The sequence below is a fragment of the Maylandia zebra genome, linkage group LG10 (genome assembly GCF_041146795.1).
Source record: "Maylandia zebra isolate NMK-2024a linkage group LG10, Mzebra_GT3a, whole genome shotgun sequence".
Taxonomy (NCBI): domain Eukaryota; kingdom Metazoa; phylum Chordata; class Actinopteri; order Cichliformes; family Cichlidae; genus Maylandia; species Maylandia zebra.
The window spans coordinates 17181820-17206007 of record NC_135176.1 but is presented as its reverse complement, the minus strand read 5'-3'; the positions used below and the strand labels follow the sequence as shown (position 1 = coordinate 17206007).

General features: G+C 41.7%; 1 protein-coding gene across 1 annotated transcript in view; it reads right to left on the bottom strand.

Annotated features, from left to right (window-relative positions):
- dchs1b (dachsous cadherin-related 1b) overlaps positions 1–24188 on the bottom strand; it is an 89077-nt gene that overhangs the window by 3995 nt on the left and 60894 nt on the right. The window contains exons 5-28 of the mRNA XM_004550084.6: positions 18111–18299; positions 16091–16322; positions 15729–15965; positions 14115–15176; positions 13714–13901; positions 13395–13491; positions 13134–13291; positions 10518–10958; positions 9902–10197; positions 9695–9810; positions 6654–6893; positions 4996–5121; positions 4651–4860; positions 3898–4154; positions 3601–3807; positions 3116–3512; positions 2887–3000; positions 2548–2759; positions 2267–2418; positions 1960–2090; positions 1507–1793; positions 856–997; positions 576–747; positions 80–489 (exon numbers count right to left, since the gene is read on the bottom strand). Of these exons, the coding sequence (XP_004550141.3) occupies positions 80–489; positions 576–747; positions 856–997; positions 1507–1793; positions 1960–2090; positions 2267–2418; positions 2548–2759; positions 2887–3000; positions 3116–3512; positions 3601–3807; positions 3898–4154; positions 4651–4860; positions 4996–5121; positions 6654–6893; positions 9695–9810; positions 9902–10197; positions 10518–10958; positions 13134–13291; positions 13395–13491; positions 13714–13901; positions 14115–15176; positions 15729–15965; positions 16091–16322; positions 18111–18299 (6073 nt within the window). The remainder of the gene's footprint in view (positions 1–79; positions 490–575; positions 748–855; positions 998–1506; positions 1794–1959; positions 2091–2266; positions 2419–2547; positions 2760–2886; positions 3001–3115; positions 3513–3600; positions 3808–3897; positions 4155–4650; positions 4861–4995; positions 5122–6653; positions 6894–9694; positions 9811–9901; positions 10198–10517; positions 10959–13133; positions 13292–13394; positions 13492–13713; positions 13902–14114; positions 15177–15728; positions 15966–16090; positions 16323–18110; positions 18300–24188) is intronic.

Here is a 24188-nt window from a genome sequence, read left to right as displayed (position 1 = left end):
GTTCAAGTATATAACTGAGAGACCAAACAAGACAGCGAGAAACATTTACAGGTGACTGGATGAAAGAAGGAACACCCACCTGTAGCAGTCAGTCGTATGATCTCAGTCCCAGCGGTAGCACCCTCAATCAGTGACACGGTGTATTCTGCTCTGGTGAATGCTGGAGGATTATCATTCACATCACCGATCGTTATCACCGCAGCAACACTAGAGCTCCTCTGCGGTACGCCGCGGTCTGACACTACCACAGTGAGGTTGTACAGTGACTTGGTTTCAAAGTCAACTCCCTCGGCCAACAGCAGAGTCCCAACCGTCTGAAAGCCCCGTCCCTCCAGGAAGCGCACGCTGCTTTCGATCTGGAATGCGTTTCCTTCATTTCCGCTGGCAATGGCAAAGTCGAAGCCGCAGTTTTCTCGAGAGAGGTCGCTGTCGAAGGCTTCAAAAGTGAGAACTGTCGACCCTGGGATCGTGTCTTCAGAAACCGTAACCCTGCAAACCAACCAAAGAGTATTATGTGAAGACGGCTGTTCGGGTTGCACCTCAATATGTCCAAATTCTAATGAGCACAGACTGACCTGTACTCCGACTGGTGAAACACAGGAGCATTGTCGTTGACGTCGGATATTTGAACTTGGACTGTAGTAAGAGAGGAGAGCGGGGGCAGGCCTCTGTCGCGAGCTTCAATGACGATGCTGACTGATGGGCGCTCGGGGTCAAACTCAACTCTGTGATTGATGAACAGAGTTCCTGAAATCAGAAGGAAATGAGATGAACTTACTCATTGTGCCAAAAGTGTTATTAAAAATGAGCGCAGGGAAATAAAATAGAGCAGGAAGCAGCCAAGCTTATCTTTACCATTGCTCGGGTCAATGTAGAAACCCTCCTTGGTTGACGACATCACTTTATAGGTGATCCTGCCGTTCTCGCCGGAGTCCCTGTCAGTCGCTGTTACTGTGATAACTGCACTTCCTGGTGGTGTGTGCTCAGGAAGAGTAACCTAAGAGAAAAAGAGACATTAATTCTAACATTTGGATACAGGAAACAAACACCCCAGCATTGGATCATATAAACCTATAACTCACTGTGTGGAGGGCAACAGGCACTGCCTTCACAGAGGGGAAAATACTTTTTATAATGTAGTTGCTTTATCCTGTGTGTGTTTTTCTTTATACTGAGGTCATTTCCTGAGACAGAGTAGTATATTTTTTACAGGCTCATCTCCACAATGGTCCCCAAGTTAATATTAGGCAGTTAAATTTTATCACACCCACTGTGTGCAAGTCAGAAGTGTACAAATGTGTATTCAATGTGTTTCAAGCCCACAAGTGCATTTAATGTTGTCTACTAGAAATAAACTGTTTCTGAAAATAATTCACTTTCTTTTAAGATCTTATAATTTGTGAATACCTCAGACAAAAACACATTCAAGCAACTTTCTCTTTAGGTGCCTGTTGGGATTTTTAGAAAACAACAACAAACACAATAAAAATAAAATTAACGGCATACCTGATAAAGATCATGTGTAAATGCTGGTGCATTGTCATTAATATCTTCCACCAAAATTGTAATGTTGGCCTCAGTTTGGTGCTGGCTGTCAGTGGCTCTGACAGTCAGGGTGTACCACGTCTTCTCCTCAAAGTCCAGAGGGGCAGTGAGTGACACGCCTCCACTATAGCGGTGAATCCCAAACTTGCCTAGTGCTGTTGGGTCTAGCTGTAAAGAGTAGGAGATGGCAGGACTGGAGTCGACGTCGTTGCCCGTCACGAGAGTGATTTCAGTGCCTATCAAAGTATCTAACAGAGAAAGAAAGTGGAAATGAACTTATTAGTTGCATTCAAACACACCACATATATTGCACAGGCATGATTTGTTTGATGATGATCCTTACTGTTTGTAAATGTCAGCACTGGGTGTTAACCAGAAACTCCAACAATACCTTTTAAATTCAGCAAAACTTACTCTCTGGGATGCGGATTTCCTGGTGTATGGGAATAGTGGGACTGTTGTCATTCTGGTCAACAATAATGACCGTCAGTGTGGCTGAACCTGCGAGCCGTGGACTTCCTCTGTCAGTTGCTGTAACTACCAGCCTGTGGGTGAGAAGAGAAGGTGATAATCCAAACTGTCCTCTGTTATTACACTTTGGTGCTACATGAATAGAAATGAATTTAACTGGATTGAAAATTATGTGAATTCCGTTTTTTTCCGTTTCAGACTGATCACATTTTGGTTACAAAAGCAAGAAAGTAAAAGTTGAAGTTCTTACTTAGTTTGAGTAAAGATCTCACGGTCCATGATGGCTGCTGTGGTAATGCTTCCTGTCACAGGATCAATCTTGAAGAGGCCACTCATCCTTGATGACTGGATGGAGTAGGTCACCTGACCATTTTGGCCCTGATCCACATCCTCAGCAACAACCTGGAAAGCGAGGACAGAAAGGGAAACAAAGAGGAGGAAATTTATTTGTAGCCTTTGTAGAACTCCAATAGACCAAATATCTCTGTAACTCTGTATTATTATTATTATTATTTTAACATTTATGAGCACCTGTATGATTGGCATTTCATATCCTTGTGCTTCCTTCATGTAGGCCACATAATTCTGCAGCTGGAAGCGAGGAAGGTTGTCATTGACATCCTGCAGGATCAAGTTGAAAGCCATGTAAGATGTAGAGGACACAGTTTCAGCCTTCACAACAAGACGGAGTCTTGGGGTGTCTTCAAAGTCTAGTTCATTGGAGGTCTGCACCCTTATTTCACCTGTGGAACAAACAGTAGGAAGATTTGATTAAAAAATGAAGATCACAATATCCTTATACTAATTAACCATCTTGATAACACATTGCACGAGACATACTTTAAGAAACACTTAAAGGGTGAGTGTTACCTGTCGAAGAGCTGATACTGAAGGCCTGCTTTCTGTTCCCACTGAAGAGGCTATAGCTGATACCGTTACGAGAACCATCTGGGTACTGAGCTTGAGCCTGAGCCACAGTGGTACCTGAATTTTTTCAGTGGAGCAGAGAAAAAAAATGTGTTTGTAATTGTTTTAAAAAATGATATAGGAGAATTAAAACCTGGTGCACTACTTGCTATTCCTGATAACACTGCCCAACCTTTCTCTGCATTCTCCTGTATGCTGACATCTCTAGCATTCCTCGAGAAACGAATTCCGCTGTATTCCACCTCCTTCACATAAATGATCACAACACCCTGTGTCGACTGAGCTGGGCTGCCTTGGTCCATGGCCTCCACTATCAGGGTCCTTTGTGCCTGGGTGAGGTCCGCCAGTCGCTCAGTGGCCTGTATCTCCCCAGTTAGGGAGTTGATACTGAAGCCTTTCACTGGGGTGGCGAAACGGTAAAACACAGAACCATTTGCTCCAAAGTCCTTGTCCTCTGCTTTCATCGTAGCTAAAACCCGCTGGGAACGCCTGTTGGACACTTCAATGACCAGTGGATCTTGGATGAAGAAGGGGGTGTTGTCGTTGACATCCAGGACAGTTACTGTCACCTGTAAGGAAGATATCATGTCTGAAATTAGATTTCAGATCATAAATTCAAGCCCATTAAACACCTGAAACAGCTAACCCCTCATTTACCTGAGCAGACGAGTTCCTAGGTGCAGCCGGTGAAAGGTCAACAGCAAAAACCTGGAAGCTGTATGACGCCAGTTTTTCGCGATCCAGAGGGGCTGACGTGGTGATGCGACCATTGTGCTCAACTACACTGAATGCGCCATGCGCCTCTTGACTGAGGAAATACAGAACCTTCCCATTAAGGTCTTCATCAGTATCAGTGGCTGAAACCTAGATACATACAAAAAAAAGTCAGATTATTAAAAACTTTTTTTCAAGTATTTACAATTTTTGAATATATTTATTTCCATTTCATCCCACCTCAAGAACCTGTGCTCCCTCTATAGCATCCTCTGAAATTTCCACCGAGTAGCTACTTTTGCTGAAGACGGGGTTGTTGTCATTGACGTCCAGCACGTTGACCTCCACTGTGACAGTAGCACTGAGAGCAGGGCTGCCTCGGTCTGTGGCCACCACCTCCAGAGTGTACTTTGCATGCGTCTCCCTGTCGAGCCCGCGAGACGTCGACAGGGCTCCTGTGCTGGCGTGGAGTTGAAAATCTCCATCAGGGTCCCCGGCTAGAAGAAGTGGATAGAAAAAAAACAAAAAACCAACCTGAATTCAATGCTGAAAGACGGAGAGGAATGGAGACATCTGTGCCAGCTCTGCACTTAGTCCAGATTTTCTCTCTAGAGAGGTAGTAGTGCTTTTGATAAGACTATATCAGGAGCAAACATTTGGCCACTCTGTGCAGGTTTTATTTGAGATATGGGAGAAACAGGGTCTAGTAAAACACAATAGGGTAAATTAGTCCAAAATCTCCTAGTCAGGACTAAACTCTTACAATAGAGTAGGTACAATATCAGCAAAAATGGGTCCAGGAGTCAATTTTAGTAACACATTAAAATCTCTAAATTCAAACTTTATGATTTTCTGGCCTCTAAAAAAACAACAAAAATGACAAAAATGTAATGTTTCTCCCAGTAAACAGCAATTACAGCAATTGTGGGAACCTAAATCACTCTTTAAAATCTAATAAAATACTTGGATTGGACACACAATGCAGTTTCTCACCAGCAATTCTGTACTCCAGCTCTCCACCAGGACCTGAGTCAGGGTCTGTGGCCTTGAGGATGCAAAGCTCTACAGGAGCCTGGTTCTCTGGCACTTCAAGTCCATAAAACGGCTTTGCAAAGATTGGAGCGTTGTCATTCACGTCCTGCACCTCCACTCGGACTACAGTCTTGGCAAAGTTAGGAGGGAGGCCTCCATCCCTGGCATATACTGATATGAGACAGAAATAAAAGAGATGTTAGAGTGAGTAAAGCAAGTTAAAATAAACTGTTCATATGAGCTGATGTATGCTTAAACTAACACATTAATTAAAGCATTTAAATAAACTCATAAGGGATTTAATACCTGTAAGAGTGTAGTGATCCTGTAGCTCTGTGTCCAGTTCCTTTGTGGTGGTGATGGCTCCTGTCACAGGGTTGATTATAAAGCCTTCCTCTGATACTCCTCCGTATGTTATTTGTCCATTAGAACCTTCATGAAAAAAAACAAGACGCAAATAGAAATAAAGGCACACAATGCACTTGGCTACATTAAATGTAATAAGGCAGTAATTTCAAAGAATTACAGCTGCAAGTGCCGGTGCCGTAAACTTATAAGGCTCTGGATGAAGATTGTGACCACACATTATCGTTAGCATCTGCATGTGATTGATTTAAAAAGATTTGGTTTCTCAAAACCATTTATGTGTGTGGTTTAGTTCTATGGTTTTGGGGGCTGATCGGCTTCCTTCTTACTCATTAAACCAGCACTGAAACTTGGAACCTTTTTTTCCTTCCATATCATGACTTTCTTGGCATTATTCCTTTGGCCAAAAATAACAACTGTCTTCAATTTGTACAATTTGCTCATCCTGAACTAAACGAGATCTTACTTTTTAAAGACGTTTTTGTCAGAGCCATGTATTAGCAATTGGAAAATGTCTCATTTTTAGGACACATTTATTTAATTTTAAAATACAATGCAAGCTGCTGCTGCACAGGTATCAAGCTACTAGCTTACATAACATTCTGTCATATGTTAGTCACTGGGAACCTTTGTTCCCATAGGTGGTCCCTTCAAATTCGCACCTCAAAGTTTAGAGTAGTTCATTTCAATACAAGCTCACTTAACATAAACACAGAGCACTTAACAAAAGGTATAAAGATACGATACTCATGAAATATAAAGAAGAAGAAAATGAAGAATTTCAGTGAATGTCTTTGTTTAGCAAGTTACTACTTCATGATTTAGTTTAGTGTTTTAAAACATGATGATATAATAACTCATATTTTACACAGTGTGTATATTCTGTCATTAGAAATTGGTTTGTTGTTGTTTTTGAGGTTTATATCAGTAAGGAAGCTGGATAAATACAAACTTATGGAGAAGTGTTGCGATTAAAGAAAACCAATCAGAATAGATGGAGCAATATTGGGTGAATTTTACCTTATTTTTGTAAAGTATTTCTTTCTTTTTTTTTTTACTAAATGATTTCTTTTTACTTTTACTAAATAAAACAAACTTTTTGCAGCTAATGCTAATGTTGGCTTATTTTCACATTCCTACTAGTCTAGTTCACTTAAAACATTAAACAGCAGTGAGAAAAATGTCACCCATCAGTCATGTGACTGAGATAAAGTGGTCTTGTCAAGTCATGATTGGTCTATTTTAATCTCTTGCTCTCCAACTCAAGCACTTCTCCCACCTCTCAGCTCAGCAGTCATGACTGAGATTAAGCTGAGTCTCTTAAACTCTCATTCATTTGTTATAGCTTCATATGTTCAGTCCCAATTATTTAAAAGAAAATTCACTTTCATTATAACCTCATATATCCTACTAGTGTTCACTGGCCATGTTTTTAGATGTCTAGCAAGTTGAGCGGACAAATTGAAGACATAAATTGCAGATATATTTGCAGCAAACAGAACATATTTCTGCACATCCTCCCTGCCCTTTAAGCTCACTTCTTCTTATTGACTGCACATACTCTAAACTTAAAACTGTAATAAAACATTTAAACCAACCTTGGTCCCGGTCAGTGGCCGTTACTGTCAACACTGAGGCTCCTGGTCCTTGGTTTTCCATCACCTGTGCCTCGAACTCTGCCCGCAGGAACACTGGAGCCTCGTCATTCACGTCAATCACCTGCACGCACAGCACCTGAGAGGTGGAAAGCTGCGGTATTCCATGATCTTCTGCTACAATAGTGAGATTGAAGATTTCTTGCTCTTCACGGTCTAGGGATTTAAGGATGGAGAGAGAGCCTAGGAGGGAAAGAGAAGAATAATCAGAGAGTGCTGCATAACAGCTTTCGAAAACTTTCCCCCAAATACTCAAATTGAAACAGATACTCTAAAACAGATTTTTTTTTTGGCCTTTTTCTGTGTTCCTTGCTGTTTTTGTGTCTAAGTGTGTGTTTGGATTATTTTTGCGAACGTGCAATTTTCTGTACCTGTGATTTTCTGTATCTTTTATGCCTGAAGGACTTGTAAAAGCAAAAACCTTCACAGCTTTGCTTTATGAGATTTTCCACTGAAAGCCCAGAAAGTACAGCTACTTCATACCAGCTATTCAATTCTGGCACTTTGAACATGCATTGAAATGTGTATCTACTTCTTATCACTTAACATGTATGATTACTGTAAACACTGTAAAACAGGCACACAGGTAAACACACGCTTCTGTTCGAGCTGCAATCCCAAATCAACTCATGGCCTTGCCTTAGGTCAATATGCTTTTTTTTAATGCAACACGATCATATGTTTGCATTTAAGTCTGCAAGCCATTAACCGAAATGGGTATTTTATGTAAATCATACCAGTTTACACAGCGTCTGTGATTCAGACTCTTACCTAGATGTCACAAACCAGTCATCACCCTGACGTTCAAGGCAAAGTAAGAGGCCATATGAAGTGTGTGTGTGTGTGTGTGTGTGTGTGTGTGTGTGTATACTTTTCGCATGAGTCTACAAGCTTAGCCGGCATGCAGAAGCCTGAGAGACGTGTGTAATTTCTAAATGTTACAGCTTGCCAAACATACATTGTGTGTAGAACTTTTTGTGAGGCTGAGGCTCTGATGTTTCTGTGAGGTCTCGCTAGCTGCCCTGTTTTAGTTAAAAGAAAACAGATGCAAACCATCTAGCGAACTATTGCATTACACACTCGAGCCTATTTTGCTTTACTGATACAGTATCGACCATATGATAAAGGCGGTGTTACCCTTTATCATCAAATGCCATATTAAATATAAGAAAATGTACATTAAAGAAAATGCAGTGCTGTAAAAAAGCCCTCATTTCTTTATATTTTGTTAGGAAAATGTGAAACATGTGCAGCAATTTATTGAAACGTGTCGCCACACACAGAAACATATTATATAAGTAGGGCAAAAACAGTATATAAGGCAAAACAGTGTTTTGAACAGTTTTTATAACTCTAACAAACTTGAAAGTTAATATTTGGTCTGACCACCTTTATTCTTCAACATAGCCTGAATTCACTTGGGCAAGCCTTCTTATAATTTCTTCAATTAGTCTTGAATATTAGGCTTATTATTAGGCTTTAGAAAACACTAGTTTGATCAACTGAAGGGTCAGATGCAGGTCCTGTGTCAACTTTTTGTTGGATTTTTTCATATTGCTTTAAGACATGACTTTCATGTATTGTTCATATTCTATAAATAATTTTACAGGCCTGCCACATCTTTTTCACTGCACAGCATGGGAAGATATGCCAAGTTTTCAGCTAATAGCTCTTCGGGAGTCACATTGTTGTTGCAAAAATCTGATTTTGTGTCTGTTAAAGTGTGTTATCTTTGGCATTTTTTGTAGATTCGACTAAAGAAATGGGGAAAAATATGTGTTATGTGACAGGCTGCTGGTAACAAAGCGCCTTAAGTTGTCTCTTATGCTTAGACAAAAAACTACTTCAATCATTCAATCTTTTGTGTGTTTGAATGATTCATAGGTCAGAGTTAAGTGTTTTAACAAAAACATTCCTTCGAAAATGCTCAGGCACAAGACTTGGACTGAAAACGAGGGGGGAAAAGCAGCCAGTGTCCAAAGATGAACTTTGAAAGACCCTCACAAACCCTGGAGAACTATTCCTCAACGCCACTTTAAAAAGTTAGAAGAAAGTGTTGCTTCTTGGAAGCTAAATATAAACAAATCAGGGGTGGCTCAAAACTTTTGCAAAGTAAGTAAGAATATTTAATCCACAGCGCATAAATCACCCAAGTATCCATTTATCCAAGCATATTACTTAAATGATGCTCTAAATAGTCAGATATAGAACTTTATAGGCAATCAATAAAATGTAAATTGTAGTTCATAAAATAAAGTAATTGAAAATTAGAACAGCTTGCAGAGCAGATATATCACTTATAAGCAATAATAAATCTAGTGATACCCTTCACATTAGCCCAGGGGTTTGGTGCATGTCTTCACAATACATGCTAATGTGTCACTACAGCTATTAATAACCAAAAGCCTAACACCAACACGCCTGAGAAACAAACCAGAGGTGAAATCACTCCCTGTTAAGGAGCCAGACACTTGACAGTAATGGCGTAAAGACTTTCTTCCATCTGGAAGCTACATTAAGTGTCTGTGTCGTAGTTGTTAATCTCATCCCAGAAAGCGCTGAGCACGCCCACACCACCACGCTCCAACAATGAAGAGATCACATATGAAGAAAAAAAATATCAAGAGCTATCCACATCTCGAGCCCAAATAAAGATTGGTTCCCATGAACAAATCCATCAAGAAAAGGACACCAAGTATGATTCCAAAGAAATATTACACAGCAGCACTTCAGTGTCTAATTTTGATCTTCTGGAAAGTTTTGTTCATCCAGGCGGCTTCCATCAATCATTAAATCCCAAAGAAAAAGGCCACAGGCTTGTCCTGCTGTGTTAGATCACTTAAAGCACAAGGAACTATGTGGTGAATTTTACTCGTTTTTTGATGGAGTGTAAATTGGATAGTCATGGAAAGTTCCCTACGTCTTGAGATATCGATTTCACATTACAGTATTTTCAAATGGTACGCCCCACCCTCAAAGCTCACCGGTGTCAGGGTTCAGGCTGAAGCGACCAGCACTGTTGCCTGCCTGAATTCTGTATGATACTCTGCCATTTTCTCCTTCGTCTGAATCTCGAGCCATGACGTACAAAATCACAAACCTGTCAACGAAGACACAAACCAAACATCATCACGGAAATGCACTTGAGGATTCCAAAGATATTTTATTACCGACACTGACGTGACACTCACCCTACAGGCTGATCCTCCATGACGCTGACTGCAGATGGAGAGCTGAAGACCGGCGCGTTGTCGTTTTCGTCTGTCACGAACACTCGGGCGGTGACCGAACTCCAGCGTCTCTGAGAGATATCCACTGCCTGGTCTGTGGCTCGCACCACGAGGTAAAGGGAGTGTGTGGACTCACGGTCTAACTTCTGCCCCAGGGTGAGGACTCCGCTTGACGGGTCAAGGATGAGGAAGTCAGGAGTTTCAGGCCAGAAGTGCTCGATGGAATAGCGCAGCTCACTGTTGGGTCCACTGCCATCCTATAAAACAAAAAGAAAGAATAGATAAATTAGACAGGAAGTGGATAGATTATTCTCCTTCTACTTTTCTTCTGCAGAAAATTTAACAACAACAACAATGATAATGAATTGATCATTAAATTAATAAAATACTTTATTAGGATAAAACGATCAATTTGAAGATGTCAGTTCTGTTAACAGATAACAGAATAACTGATATTTTAGGATTAAACAATGACAAAAAACAGTGAATACAAAGCTGAAAAGAACATGAATAACAACATAACTCAGATTAACTGTGCTTTATTGAAAGCATATTGATCCCATACACTCTTTCCTACCTGATCCACAGCTTGGAAGGTGTATATGGAAGCCCCTGGTTCGATGTTCTCGTGGATCACAATGGTAACGGGGTCTTCAGTGAACTGGGGCGCATGGTCATTGCTGTCCTGCACGTCGATATCTAGTTTCACCAGGTGGCTGCTGGGAAATGCCTGAGAGAAGTCCGACACCTCGATGTGCAGGGTGTATCTTGAGCCCTTCTCATAGTCCAGCTCCCGGACCACGTACACATCGCCCTTTAAGTGGTCCACCATAAAGGTCCCATCGCGATCTGTCCCTCCCACGACCAGGTAGGTCACCTGGCCTTCCAATAGAGCAGATTCATGCTGATCAGGTGGACGGACTGAACCAATGACAGAACCTGGAGCTGCCCCTTCGACTGTGTTCAGGGTCATAGAGAGAACGTTGGGCTTGGGGCTGGACCTGGAAGAGCTGAGAACCTAAAGAAAAGGAAACTAGTGTCAAACAAACCAATTTCCTGAGTATTTGTGGTAAAGTCTTTCCAATAATAATTGTGATTTAAATTGCAGTGTAATTCATCCTTGGATCTGTCCCAAAACAGACTGAAACAACACTTCTCGGTAACAAAAAGGAGGAAAGCGGCAAGAAGCTGTATACGTGTGTTAAAGGATCTGATTTCCTCTGATATTCTGCAGACAATGCATCTATATGGCTCTCACCCCAACCCATCCCTAAACATAGCCTTGGGCTGTCGTCTGTTTCTGTTTTGTTGTTAATGCTATAATAACCTTCACAGGCGCTCTCACTGTGCATGAAGGCATTACGTGTAATCCTTCCAGTAAATATCTTGACACTGCCGCATTCTGGCTTCAACTTGAGAGTCAGGCTTTGTGACCTGTGACAAAATAATGAAGGGTGTGATAGTAGGGAAAACTGTAAGTGTTCCAGTTCAAATAATTCAGAGCAATAAGCAACCTCCACATATGCTACAGGCTGCTCCAATGGGAAACAAATATGAGCCAGAGGGCCTTTGACACTTTGAACCACCTCAGGGTTCAACACTGCTCTGGGACGGATCAAAGAGCTCTGAGGAAATATAAGCAGATTTTCTGGTTTCATCATCATGAAATACACACACGGACACACACACTCCTTTGTCCTCAATACCTATAGCGATTAGTGGAGGTTTTTTTCCTCCATTAATTGGATTCAAACTAAAACTAAAAGAGGAGGGACATGATGTGGTTAAGTCTGACCACTTTTTGCATGTATTTGCAGGTGAAATGCGCTACTATCCACACGTTATCAAGGCCCATTTGTTACTACCTCACCCCCACTCACTCACAACTTGACCCATGAGACCTTTAATAACAACCTTTTAACTCTTACTCGTAAGAGTTAAATTCTTGGGGACTTTCCATCAGTTTTTAGAACTGAAAAAGCCTCTATCCTCTATCCTTGAAGCCTCCAGTTGCTATAACTCAAGTGCCTATAGGACAACATCACTACTTTTGATCACTTTTTATTAAAAAAAAAAAAAAAACAGCAGTAGAAGCAGAAGTATGTTGCAGCTTTTCCTCCGTGCTTGATTGTAGTGCCGACACAAACAATAACTGATTGCACTGAAATTCTGGGCTCAAGCTCCAAATGGATGACTACAGCTGGTGAAAGTCTGTTTTTTAAGTAATTTGCTTAAATGCACTTCCTCAGATCACATAATTTAATGAGCTGGCAGCACTAACAAATGTGCTGCACTGCACTACTTATACTTTTTCGCCTCATTTGCCTCTTCTCTGTACAGGCTAACTATCATGTGTACTGTAGTACATGTGGTGTACAACGGTATCCGTGTGTCTGATTTTACGCGCAGCTAAGGGAAATGTTATCTCAAAATCATTAACTGGAAACGTTACCTCATGCAAGTGTTTGAACGTGTCATTACAGCGAGCGTGTCTCTGTGCGTGCATGTATCACTGCTTGCTACTGTACTGCAGTGTATTCCCTTTCTCTCTGTGTGATTTGATGCAGCTGGCTTTCATCAGATCTCATCTGGGAGCATTTGATTCCAAGGTGCCTGTTTCCCCTCTGTCTAATCTCAGAGCCGCACAAGCAGTGCACAGGCGAAATCTAAGGCAAGCACTCCCATCGTAATTAGCATCCTTTTCCTTTCTGAAACCACATCGCACAAAAACACTGAGCTCCTAAGCTTTTTTTTTTCCCTGCAGTTGAATTCCTGATATTGTATGTTGATATGGAGGACTGACCCTCCTCCAGAAAGTTCACAGTATTAGCTCTGTCTTTCGCACCATGGGTTCTAGTTACCCCTCTAACCTTTGGATCAGGAAACACCCACTAGATTGGATAGAGCTCTTTGTTTATAAAGGCACAGGTTCAGTTTCTCTCTTTCTCATATTTACCTCTTTTCCAAATTCCTTTGACAGTCAAACTGCTCACTGTTGTCCTCAGATTGAGGAAATTACAGCTTGTGTTACAAAAAGAAACGCAGAAGGACTGAGGTGAAGCACAGATGTTTAGGTTCGCTCACCAGACTTTGTGTCCAATCAGGAGACGTCACAGAATATTTTGGAAATTCAGTGCATATGAAGATGTTTGGCAGCTGGATGAGGATATGAAAATGTGCAGATTGTGTTTACTTGTATTCGTAGCTGGCAGGTGGAGCTGAGTGTCGGTGCGCCGTGGTCGGCAGCAGTCACAGTGAAGGCGTACTCGGCTCGCTCTGTCAGTCTCAGAGGGGAAGCGCTTCTAAGCTCACCGGTGGTTGGATTGATGGAGAAACGCTCTGCTCTGGAGCCTGAAGTAAATGAAACAAACATTAACGATGTATGTTATGTGGATGCCGTGGCATGTGGAAAAATCTGTAAATTTGTGGCTATAAGATGAATTATGAGGCTCACCTGATAATGAGTAATAGATGGTGCCATTCTCTCCCTCGTCTGGATCTTTAGCTGCCAGCGTCCCTATGACTGTTCCTGATGGAAGCCCCTCAGTCACCTGCAAAGAAGTATTGTTACTCACCGGGAATGAACGCAACTGCAGATCCATTAAATCCTCACTTTTAGGGCAAGTTGCTACGATACCACCTCTCTGTGGGTTTATGTCACACCCCACTAATAAAACCCCAGCATGCATAAAAGAAAATTAGATTCATTGATAGATAAAATTTATCCCCCAAAGCTGCTTGCTGATATAACTAATCTCCCCCTCCCTTCTCACCTGAAGCACCAGCTCCCTGTCAGGTCTGGCATGAATGAAACTGGGGGCGTGGTCATTTTCATCCAGCACAGTGATATGTGCAGTCCCTGTTGCACTGCGAGGGGGCGTACCCCCGTCCTGTACAACCACAATAACCTGATAGCTGGACTGCTGCTCTCTGTCCAGTGCAAGGCGGGTGCTAATCTCACCTAAAGCAAAAAAAAGGACACGAGGGAAGCCGTTGAGTAATTACCGTGTTAATTTAATTTAATTGAGAAAGAGCAAATCATCAACTCCACAGGGGAAATTATGCTGGTATTATCACTGCTTATGAAGTAACTACATTTCATGCTGTGCAGCACAGTTAAAAAAAAGTGCACTATTATCCCTATTTGTGTTATGGTTACGGTGTTTATTGTTACCTGTTTGTGAGTTTATCTGAAAATGCCTGTCTGTGTGCAGCAGCCTGTAGGTGAGTCGAGCATTTAGTCCTGCGTCTCTGTCCGTTGCAGAAACCCTGCCGAAGCCCGTTCCCGCGTGCAGGTTTTCTCTGACAGCCAGAAACACCCTCTCCTGGCTCAGTCGAGGGGAGTTGTCGTTTTCATCCGTCACTGTTACCCGGACGGTCGCGCTGCCGGTTCTTCCTGCACCTCCTGGGCCCGAGGTGGCAAGAACAGTCAACAGGAACATGTCTTTGACTTCTCGGTCTAAAGAGCTCCGAACAAACAGCCAACCGCTATCTGCCATGATGCCAAAACCTGCGGCATCACCATCAGGTCTGAGGCGGTAGGAAATAGAGGAGGAAGATGATGATGAGGAGGAGCTTCCACCATTTCCAGAAGCTTCTCTGTTAAGTGCACGGACCTGAAGGAAACGCGTGTTTAGAGGGGTGTTTTCACGTAGCTCCACGCGGTACGTAAGGGTATCAAAGTTTGGGCCTTGTGCGTCTTGTGCTTGGATGTGGACCACAAGGGTGAAGGTGGAGCTAAGTTGAGGGGCTCCACCATCCTTGGCAACCACCTGAAGGTCATAGCGAGGGACACTTTCATATGATAAACTCCCAATTAGACGTACCTCCCCACTGCCCCTGTCGACGCCAAATGTCCTCTGGCCACTGCTGCCTGCAGCCCCAGCAGAGACTAGATCGAAGCTGAGCTGACCGTTATGGCCGGAGTCTTTGTCGGTGGCCTGAATACGGTAGATAATCGTCCCCATTTTGGTGATCTCGGGTAAAAGAAGGGACTCTGATGAGGATGGCAGGAAGGTAGGGGCATTGTCGTTGATGTCTGCAATGGTTATGTGTACCCGGCTGATTCCATATGCCGGAGGAGAGCCAAATCGTGCCTGGATCTCCAGGTCAAGACTGGAGCAGGTCTCGTGGTCCAGAGGAAGGGCTGTGCGAATGGTACCAGAGGCGCTGTCCACTGTAAAGTAGCCATGAGGGTCTCCAGATGAAATAGAGTAGAAAATATCCTTAGAGCCACCTGATGGAAGACAGAAGATGTAAGGAAATAGTGAGAAATTATGCCACATGGGATTTTCAAATGAAAATACAATAAAACAGAAAACAACTGAGGTTGAAATATTAAGTGTTTACTAAGAAATAATAATATGAAGACCAAGAATCAGATTCACTGAGAGCCTTGTATACCACCACAGCCATCTGTCAACTACACCACTGATTATTCTGACTTAAAATTACATCCCAATTAAAATCCATCATTAACCGTGAGAGAAAATAGGAGTGCGAGTAGAAAATAATCGCCAGTAAATTGTGCACCGTGAGGTGGATGTGATTTCTTAATGGAGTGTATACAATTGTTGCTTGGTTATTTCTACAACTACTCGAGAGATAAGGCATCATGCTGCAGCCCATTAGTGCATTTTTGTCCTGGTACTTGTCAGGAAGATGAAAATGGGCAAGCCGCACAGAACTGCTTCTCACTAGGGAAGTATGCAAGTGTTAAAAGCAAGCCTGAAATAACCAAAGCAGACCCAGGAATCCAATAAAGCATGTGAGCGTACAAGGGCCTCACCTGTCTTAGCAGAAGCACGAACCACTCCCACTGCCGTCCCCCTGAGAACATCCTCCGACACGGTAAAGAAGTACTGTGCCTGTTCAAACACCGGAGACGCCACTGAGCCCCCGACGACGCTCACGTTCACTCTGGCATTTACCGGTGCTGTAAGACCGCCCCCATCCTCAGCCGATATGACCATGGAGATTACCGTGTTGGCTTTGCCATGGAGTGAGCGGGAGAGAGAGATCACACCTGCAAAAAATAGATACATACAGACAACAAGTTCATTTTTATGTGAGTCATTTTCACATGTCTTGGTTACGGTCGTAACATACATGATTGTGCTGCACATGCAATAATAATAAAACACTACACACCTGTGTCCTTATTAAGGGTAAAGAAACTAGATCCTCCTCCAGGTACAGTGCGGTAGGTTACTCTTCCGTTTTCTCCGACATCAGGGTCATTGGCTGTTACCTTGACGACAGACGTTCCTGGAGCACTATGGGTACTGAGACTGACCGTGTACAGGACTGGATAGAAGATGGGCCGGTTATCATTGATGTCCACCACCGTGACCCTCACACGGGCTACTGAACTTAGACCACCCTGTAAAGGAAATGTTAAAAAATGGTTTGGTCTACTTTATTTGACTACAGAAAACCCTAAAGTATCAGCAAGCTAAGCCACCTTACATGAGGAGGCACAAAGAAGAAAAGGACAGTGCTAGACTGGATCAGCAGGAGGAATACTGTATTGTGCTGTGTAATCTGCTTTTTTAACCTGCTTTGCTGCTATCAACAGCCCAACAGCTCTAAAAGTTTCTGAAAGTTATTTACTGTAGGTTATCAGGATTATCCACACATCAGTTGGTGACATCACAGAAGCTACATCCATGTTTTATGTGCTGTCTTTAGCAGAAACCACAACTCGAATGATATATCAGAGCTCTGCTGACTTGACTATTGACCCATAACTGGATGCTAAACCATAAGAAGTGCTAGTTAAGTTAAACCAACGTCTCCCTCCCTTCTAGCACAATGTAACAAGGAAAACAGCATTCACTCTGTGTATTACCCCCTAGTGAAAAGTAACAATGCAGGGCTTTTAAAGGTATTAAACTATTAGAACAGTTTCATCTCCATGCCGTTGAATGCATTAGTCAATGAGTTTGCACTCATTACACTATCTCTCTTTATGAGACCATTAAAAACAGAAACAGCTGAGACAAGGGGCAGACGCGAGCTGAGTATTTGGAAATGAGCAGGTAACACTACAGGACCACGATGACTAACAATAACAAATTTACAACAATTCTTGCGTTTCTATTACCTTATGTAAGCCAACAATGATCAAGAGATTCAATGGTTTATTACATGTACTATCGAAATAGGAGTTTCAATTCCTATTTAAGTCAATCCTTTGGGAATAACTGATAGTTTAACCTTATCCCTCTTGGAGTTCCCTCTGATTGTTTTGCCCAGCTGCCGAGGAACTGGATAGTGTCCTCATTAAACGCGTCCTGTCACTTTGATCAGATTTACTCGAGTGCAGCTTTAGACTTCTTTAATTTGCTTTAACCCTGTCACTTTGATCAGAAGAAATATTACATATGCAACAGGCAACGTGTTTTGTCATGAAGCATCTTCAATCAGCTGAAATATCCCTCATCTAGCTACAGAACTAATGCCGTGACTTTCGTTGAAGTTCGAGCCTTTGACTTTTTCCGTCTCCTTCAGAAGTCTATTTCAGTTACAAATAATTAGGTTTTGATTGCAAAAACATGCAAAGCATGAGGGATTACTTCAGCATTTAATGTGCTTTTGCTTTGACTCAAAGAGGTAGCTGAAATGCTCCATATGTAACTGTGGCTGGTTAGCTTAGCTTAGCACGAGGAACACATAAAAGCGCATTTTATTTTCTCTGAAAACAGGAATTTCCAGCAGAATCTCTAAGGCTCACTAATTAACACATATGTCGTTACACTTTTTCTCACATTTAACATGCAGTTCTCACATCAGGAATGTAATTCTCACCAGTCTTAACGCAGTTCTTAAAACACCTACTGCTTCTTCTTCTTCCATCTGCTCCCTTTAAAGGATTATCTACCTCTGTTTTAACCTATCCCTAAGTCTCACTGCCATCCTATAAACTGATGTGAACATTGCATCAAAGCAATCGAGAAAAACTGGGATCTATCCTAATATAAGAAATACATATTGCAGTTTTGCAGGATGGTGCTACTAGTTTTCCCACATTACACAGAGAGCTTTCAATCCTGTCTCTTTGCAAGAAAGTAATGAAGCATATTCCTCAAATGTCACTTGATGTTTCGAGGAATATTCTGGTAAGATCTCAACCTTGCAGAGCTTACAACGATTTTCTGTAGTTACTTACTCCATCTGTTGCTGTGACAGTCAGGTCAAACTTGTCCAGTCCCTCATCCCGGTCCAGAGCTGTGCTGGTGCAAAGTTGGCCAGTCTCCTTGTTGATGGTAAACTGGGTTGGCAATGTGTTTCCAGAGCTTGAACCCAGGTTGTAGCTTATAGTACCAAAAGAACCACGGTCCTCATCTGTGGCCGATACCTGAGGGGAAAAGAGACCAATGTAAGACAGATGCTTCGCCAGTGCCAACTAGCCTAAGAGACACATAAGGATTTCAAAAACCATCACATCCAGCAGGTCCCACAATCTGCATGAAATAAATCCTACATGTGTCATGACTATTATATACGAGCTAAGGGCCTTTCTGTTATCACAATAATGTCCCATAACACAATCACCTCATAGGCCCATACATCTGCGCTTGTCCAAATATCACACACCATAGCACTACTTGTTATGATTTCCAGACTACTATAAAAACGAGCATCTGTGAGAGCAATTCTTTTTTATATACCGCAGATTGTGGTATGTAAAAAAGTAGATCTCCCCAATGGTGTGTTTGAAAAGCTGGCAAAAGAAACCATGCATATAGAAGGGAAGAGAAGAGAAGAGAAGAGAAGAGAAGAGAAGAGAAGAGAAGAGAAGAGAAGAGAAGAGAAGAGAAGAGAAGAGAAGAGAAGAGAAGAGAAGAGAAGAGAAGAGTATGTGGATGTTTATGGAGTCCAGCTTATGGCTTCAAACAAGACACTAATGGATGTGAAAAAGTCAAGTGGCACACGATGGCTTTCATATCACACTGAACTATGATTCAGACTGATACACACCCCGACTTGAGAACCACTTAAATACACCTCAGAAAATTTCTCTATTTCTTTCCTCTAAACAGGTCTGCATGGCCCAACCTCAGACCCATTTGCTCATATTTACCTAACATCCTTTTTGTTTTACCACACAAACTGAAAAGCACCCACCACATAAATATACATTAACCCGTATGTGCTGACAAATTCTATTAAAACATTTATAATACCACAAAGATTTCCTTGCAAAACACAAAAAAGGAAACGGCCTGTGTTCTCTGGGGTGCTGCTTCTGACTTAAGTTCTGCACGACTCCATAACTTTGTTTGGTGGCATTTATGGTCCTTGTTAAAAGTAACATTGTTGCTCAGATGTCCAAGCCTTGAAGGTGAGCCAAGATCCAGGAGTCCTCACGACATCGCTCCCTCTCAGTAGTACAGTCGCTTCTCTTACGGTAAATCAACAACAGTAACTTACAACATCTGAAATCTTGGATTTAGGTTTTTATTTTTTTCTGACAAAGGAAGCTTGTCTAAGACACAGTATTATATAGAAAAAAAAACAGCTTTTATTTTCAGACCTGGAGAATATTGGATATTTTTTGTTTAAGAATTAAGCAGTAATTTTATAAGAAAACATTTTAGAAGTTACAGCCCTGGCTAACACCTGGTCTTACCACACTCAGTGCAGCCAGCAGATTTTTGGGCTAACACTTCCTGTTCTAGTCACTGCCTACTGATGAGGACAAAAAGCTATAAGAAAAAGCTAAACCAGTGTCAGATTATAGCTGATAATTTCAAAACTTAATTATGGTGGCTGCTGTCATTCTTTTGTCTCCACACAGATCCAGAACCCAGACTACAAACAGAAAACACACAGGTTATCAAACATGGCTACAATGACCAGTCAATATACATGGTAAATGGATTGGTATTTATATAGTACCTTTCAACTCAATTGCAGCACTCAAAGCACTTTCTACTGCAAGTCCATTTCACCAGGTCCCATACATTCATACGGTGCTTTTATCTTCACCTAAGGACTTTTATCTAACACTCACACACACACAAAACTCAAGAGTTCAGTATCTTGCTCAAGGATACAGCAACACGTGGACAGGAGGATCAATCCACCAAACTTCTGACTGGTGAACAGCCTGCTCTCCCACCTGAGCCACCACCATCCACAGCCATCAATTACAAACTTCATCATATAAACATTTCTGCATTTCTTCAGATATGTATGTTTTTGTGTTGGCACAGGATTTTCCCTCCCTGCTAGCTTCTCAAAAGTCATTTCAAATCATAAAATATGCAAGTAAAAGACACGTTCCTTATGTCTGTGCTTGTTATTTAATGACTTTGTCACACATCTGAATCTTGCATTCTGGCCCAGAACCCCACAGAGGACAGGACCACCGTAGCAGACATCCGGCTCGTCTTCCTTCCAACTCAGCAACACATGTCTTCATCATTACACTTACCTATTAGCTACAGATGAACACTACCACCTTGACTCATACTGTTTCTCATATAGGAAATTAAGACATGGTAATATTAGTAGAGCTCATTTACAGTTGCTGCATTACCATGGCGAGACAGTCGTGGATTTGAGGGGTTATACTGTGCCTCTTTTTTTGGGGCTGTGTTTACACCTAAGGGGGATTTAGCTCATCGCTGGGACTTCCTATTGAGTACAATGTTGAGACTATGCTATCTTCAGGATCTAGGTTCATGTCTGAATGTTCATCATATCTTCCCAGCTGTCTGTGATGGATTAGCCACCTGTGGTCACAATATTTGGGCCATTGTCCACGTGCTTGTATATATGATGAGCCCAATTTTTTCACTAATTATAATTAAACATCCATGACCGCCCACTTGGACATGTCTATATTTACCCCAAAAGGTATGTCTCCATAAAGACAGGGCAGAGGATGTTCTACCATAAGTAGGACAACACAGGAGGTGTAATTAAATTTGCTGGGCTTATATGACACACATGGGTTATAGTATTGAAATACTCTCTCTTTTTTTTTTAATGGACTTGGACTGGAAAAAAACCTGCACAGGGAGTCTGGGAAGAAAAAGAAGAGCAGCACATTGATTCTCCACGCACTAAAATGTAAAAACCTAAACAGTATGGTATGGATTCTTCATGCTGGAAAAATATGCAAGACAAAAACACAAGACTGTGGTAGAAAATGGCTCGAAAGCTCACTTTCACATAAACCACGGGAGCTATAAAAAAAAGACAAAATGATTTGTGCTTTCATGCTGCTACAAACCGTATACAGTACAGTGGCTGTGTTGTTCAAAAGCCAGTGTGTGACAAAAAAAAATGCAGAGTTAAAACTTTAAGAATGGAGCACATGACAATATCTTTAAATGAGATGTGTAGCATCAAATCAACAATCCTGAAAAGACATGAGCTTACAGAGTTATCTCTGTCATCAGTCATTTTTTCCTCTGTCAATCCATCTGACAGTATGGCACCGTGTTTAGTTTAGACTGCACAGGCCGACAGGATGGATGCCATAAGATATCAGAAATTCCCCCTCCAATTTGTTGCCATAACCTACAGCTCTTATCTCGACTTACAAAAAAAGTAGCACAGGTTTAAAGCCAATAAGGTAATCTTGTAAACACACACACTCGACATGTCTTCATAAATCAAGGGGTCTGGTAGGCCAGAAAAGGGTTGCTGCCAGGGACGAATCGCTCCAACGAGGGAGCCTGCTCTGTGCTCCATGAACAGCCTGCTTCGTCTCTGCTTAACTACTCCTTATCGTACATCCTGGAGGTAAACATGTAGCTACATAGTAACACAAAAACAGACACCCGTCTGTACCTTTTAACATCTAAGTCTCTCTGTGGGTTTGTGCATATTTAAAGTCAAGTTATTAGAGAATCTGTTTTGTAAACAAAAAGTCCAAAAAGATTCATTTCCTTTTTTTGTGAAGCTCTATAGCCAGACACAGAATTAAGAAGCACATATGGTGCTCGATATGACATGAAAGGACAATAATAGTGGTTTTGCAAGTTGATCTTTTACATTTTAGTGGAGCAAAGAGAAACTAATGGCTGCCTGGAAGGTGGTAAATGCCTGAACTGTGGTTCACTTTGGCAGTAATGCTAAGTATACACAATTTGCAGTTAATGGGCTAAATCTTGCAAAACCACTAATGTGGTTACTTTCTTTGGGAACGCTGATATCACACCTGACGTATGAAAAGGCAGAAATTTTTAGAGAAAAGATTGAAAAAATAAGGCAGGAATTTACTGATAGCAGCGGGTTAAGATAACATAAATCAGCCATTAGTACGAGGAACCTCATACCAGGGCTCCATGTGCAATAAAGCCGTTTGGATGGAAATATTCAACTGAGTGAAAAAAGCAGGCAACATGGCTAAAATGTCATTTTATTGTGACTAACCTCTAGATCTTGTATGTGAAGTCCTAAATGCTTTCCTCTGAAATTCCATATTTATAACTTCCTTTCTGGCCTTTCTGGTACCAAAAGTCTTACAGAGCACTTAGCAGTGAAACACAAAATGACTTAAAAGAAACAAAAGAAACAATGCTTCACTTAAGCATCTGAATTTGAAATGCATCAAACACTGTTACACATAAAAACACAGTTTTGATTTGCCTATGGTGCAGTCCATTGACTGACTGTATATCTGTTAAAAGGCACAGCTGAAGTTTGAAGTCAAAGCCTGCCGAGGGCGATGTGAAAAACAGTCGCGAAGAGCGTGCCGAGTATCAGATTCACCCAGGACTGAGGCTGGGAGCTTTTTTGTCCACAGAGAGCCATTCATCCTTGGCTGGGACAGTAGAAGAGCGATCACTCACCGGAGCATTAGCAAAGAGCCAGACCTCATCATTCATTTGCCTCACTCTTCTTCACAACTGTTCCCTTTTTTGTGTCCCTCGTCTCTCTACCTTTCCACTTAGCTTTTCTGTTATGCGCCTACTGTCACTCTAATTCTCTCTGAAAAAGACTGGATGTCTCACCAAGGGTCCACTTAGATGTCAGATACACGCCTCACGCTCTGCCATTCAGCGCAGGTCATGAGTGAAAGAGATTTATCTGTCAGTATTAGTTTGTGATGCAGAGACGGAGCGGTCTCCTGTCTGGGGTGTGGTGTAAGCTAACAGGTAATATTTAATGATACCAGTGGGTCAAAGCCTTTTTCTTTAGAACTGCCCATACTTTACTTTCACACCTCAATAGATACAAGTATTACATCAGCTGACCCCATTTCAGGTTTTATATGCTCTTACTTCTGTACTAGATTATGCTTTTCCTCTTTTCACCTTATTTTATGTCCTTTCTTTCATTATACTCATGACTTTATACCTTTTGCCATACTCTTTTTTTTTTTTTGCACTCTTTTCCAACCCATCTTTTTTCATCTTCTCCAGATGTGGGCGCAGGTCCAGATAGATCCTGCTGTTCTCTGCAGTTTGTCTCTGTAAAACATCAGCTAATGTCAAAGGGAGCTTGCGCACAGCTTCTCGGACACAGCTGCGGTTCTGCCGCAACTCAGGTTCTTTTACGGCTTCTCATGAGAGAAACAGAGAGGGAGAGAGAGCATCTATAAGCTTTGATGGTAAAACCTGTAAAACACAGAGAGCTGTCCTGATCTAATCTACTTTTTTTCCCTTCTGACTAGTGCCAGGCCTGAATGTTTATAAAGCCATCATCAGTGGTTGAGTCAGACGGGCCAAGAAGAAGCCTAATATCGATGCTCTACGATGATATCACTACTACAGCTACAACTTATTAGCTTTGGCCACCATCTCCGTGGCATTTAACTGCCACTTATTCTTAGTCATGTTTACTTATTCTCTGACAGTTTTTTCCTCAGTTACATAAAAGAAAAACTGTTGTTCTTAGGATTTTTTTTCTAATCTTCATTTTCTAGTTTGGCAAAAGTGAGATTTTATTTATTTGAAAAAAACAAGCGGTTGACTGTTTACCATGACTTTTCATGGTCTTGCTCCTTTCCTCCATTAAACTTGTTTTAAGGATGTCACTGCACTGCCAGATTACAAAATTAGCTTTAATGAGCGCGAGCATATTATAGTCACTTTAAATAATGGCCCCCACAAAAAAAACCCTCTAAAATTATACCCGTGCTTAATAAAATGGAATTTTTCTTTACATGAACAGCAGTGACCATAAAAGAGCATACTGGATCTGGAGCTAGCTAGTGAGCAGAATGCATCACTGCTGGGTAATTGCACATACGCCGAAGCTGTTTGATTTAAAAGTTATTTAAAGG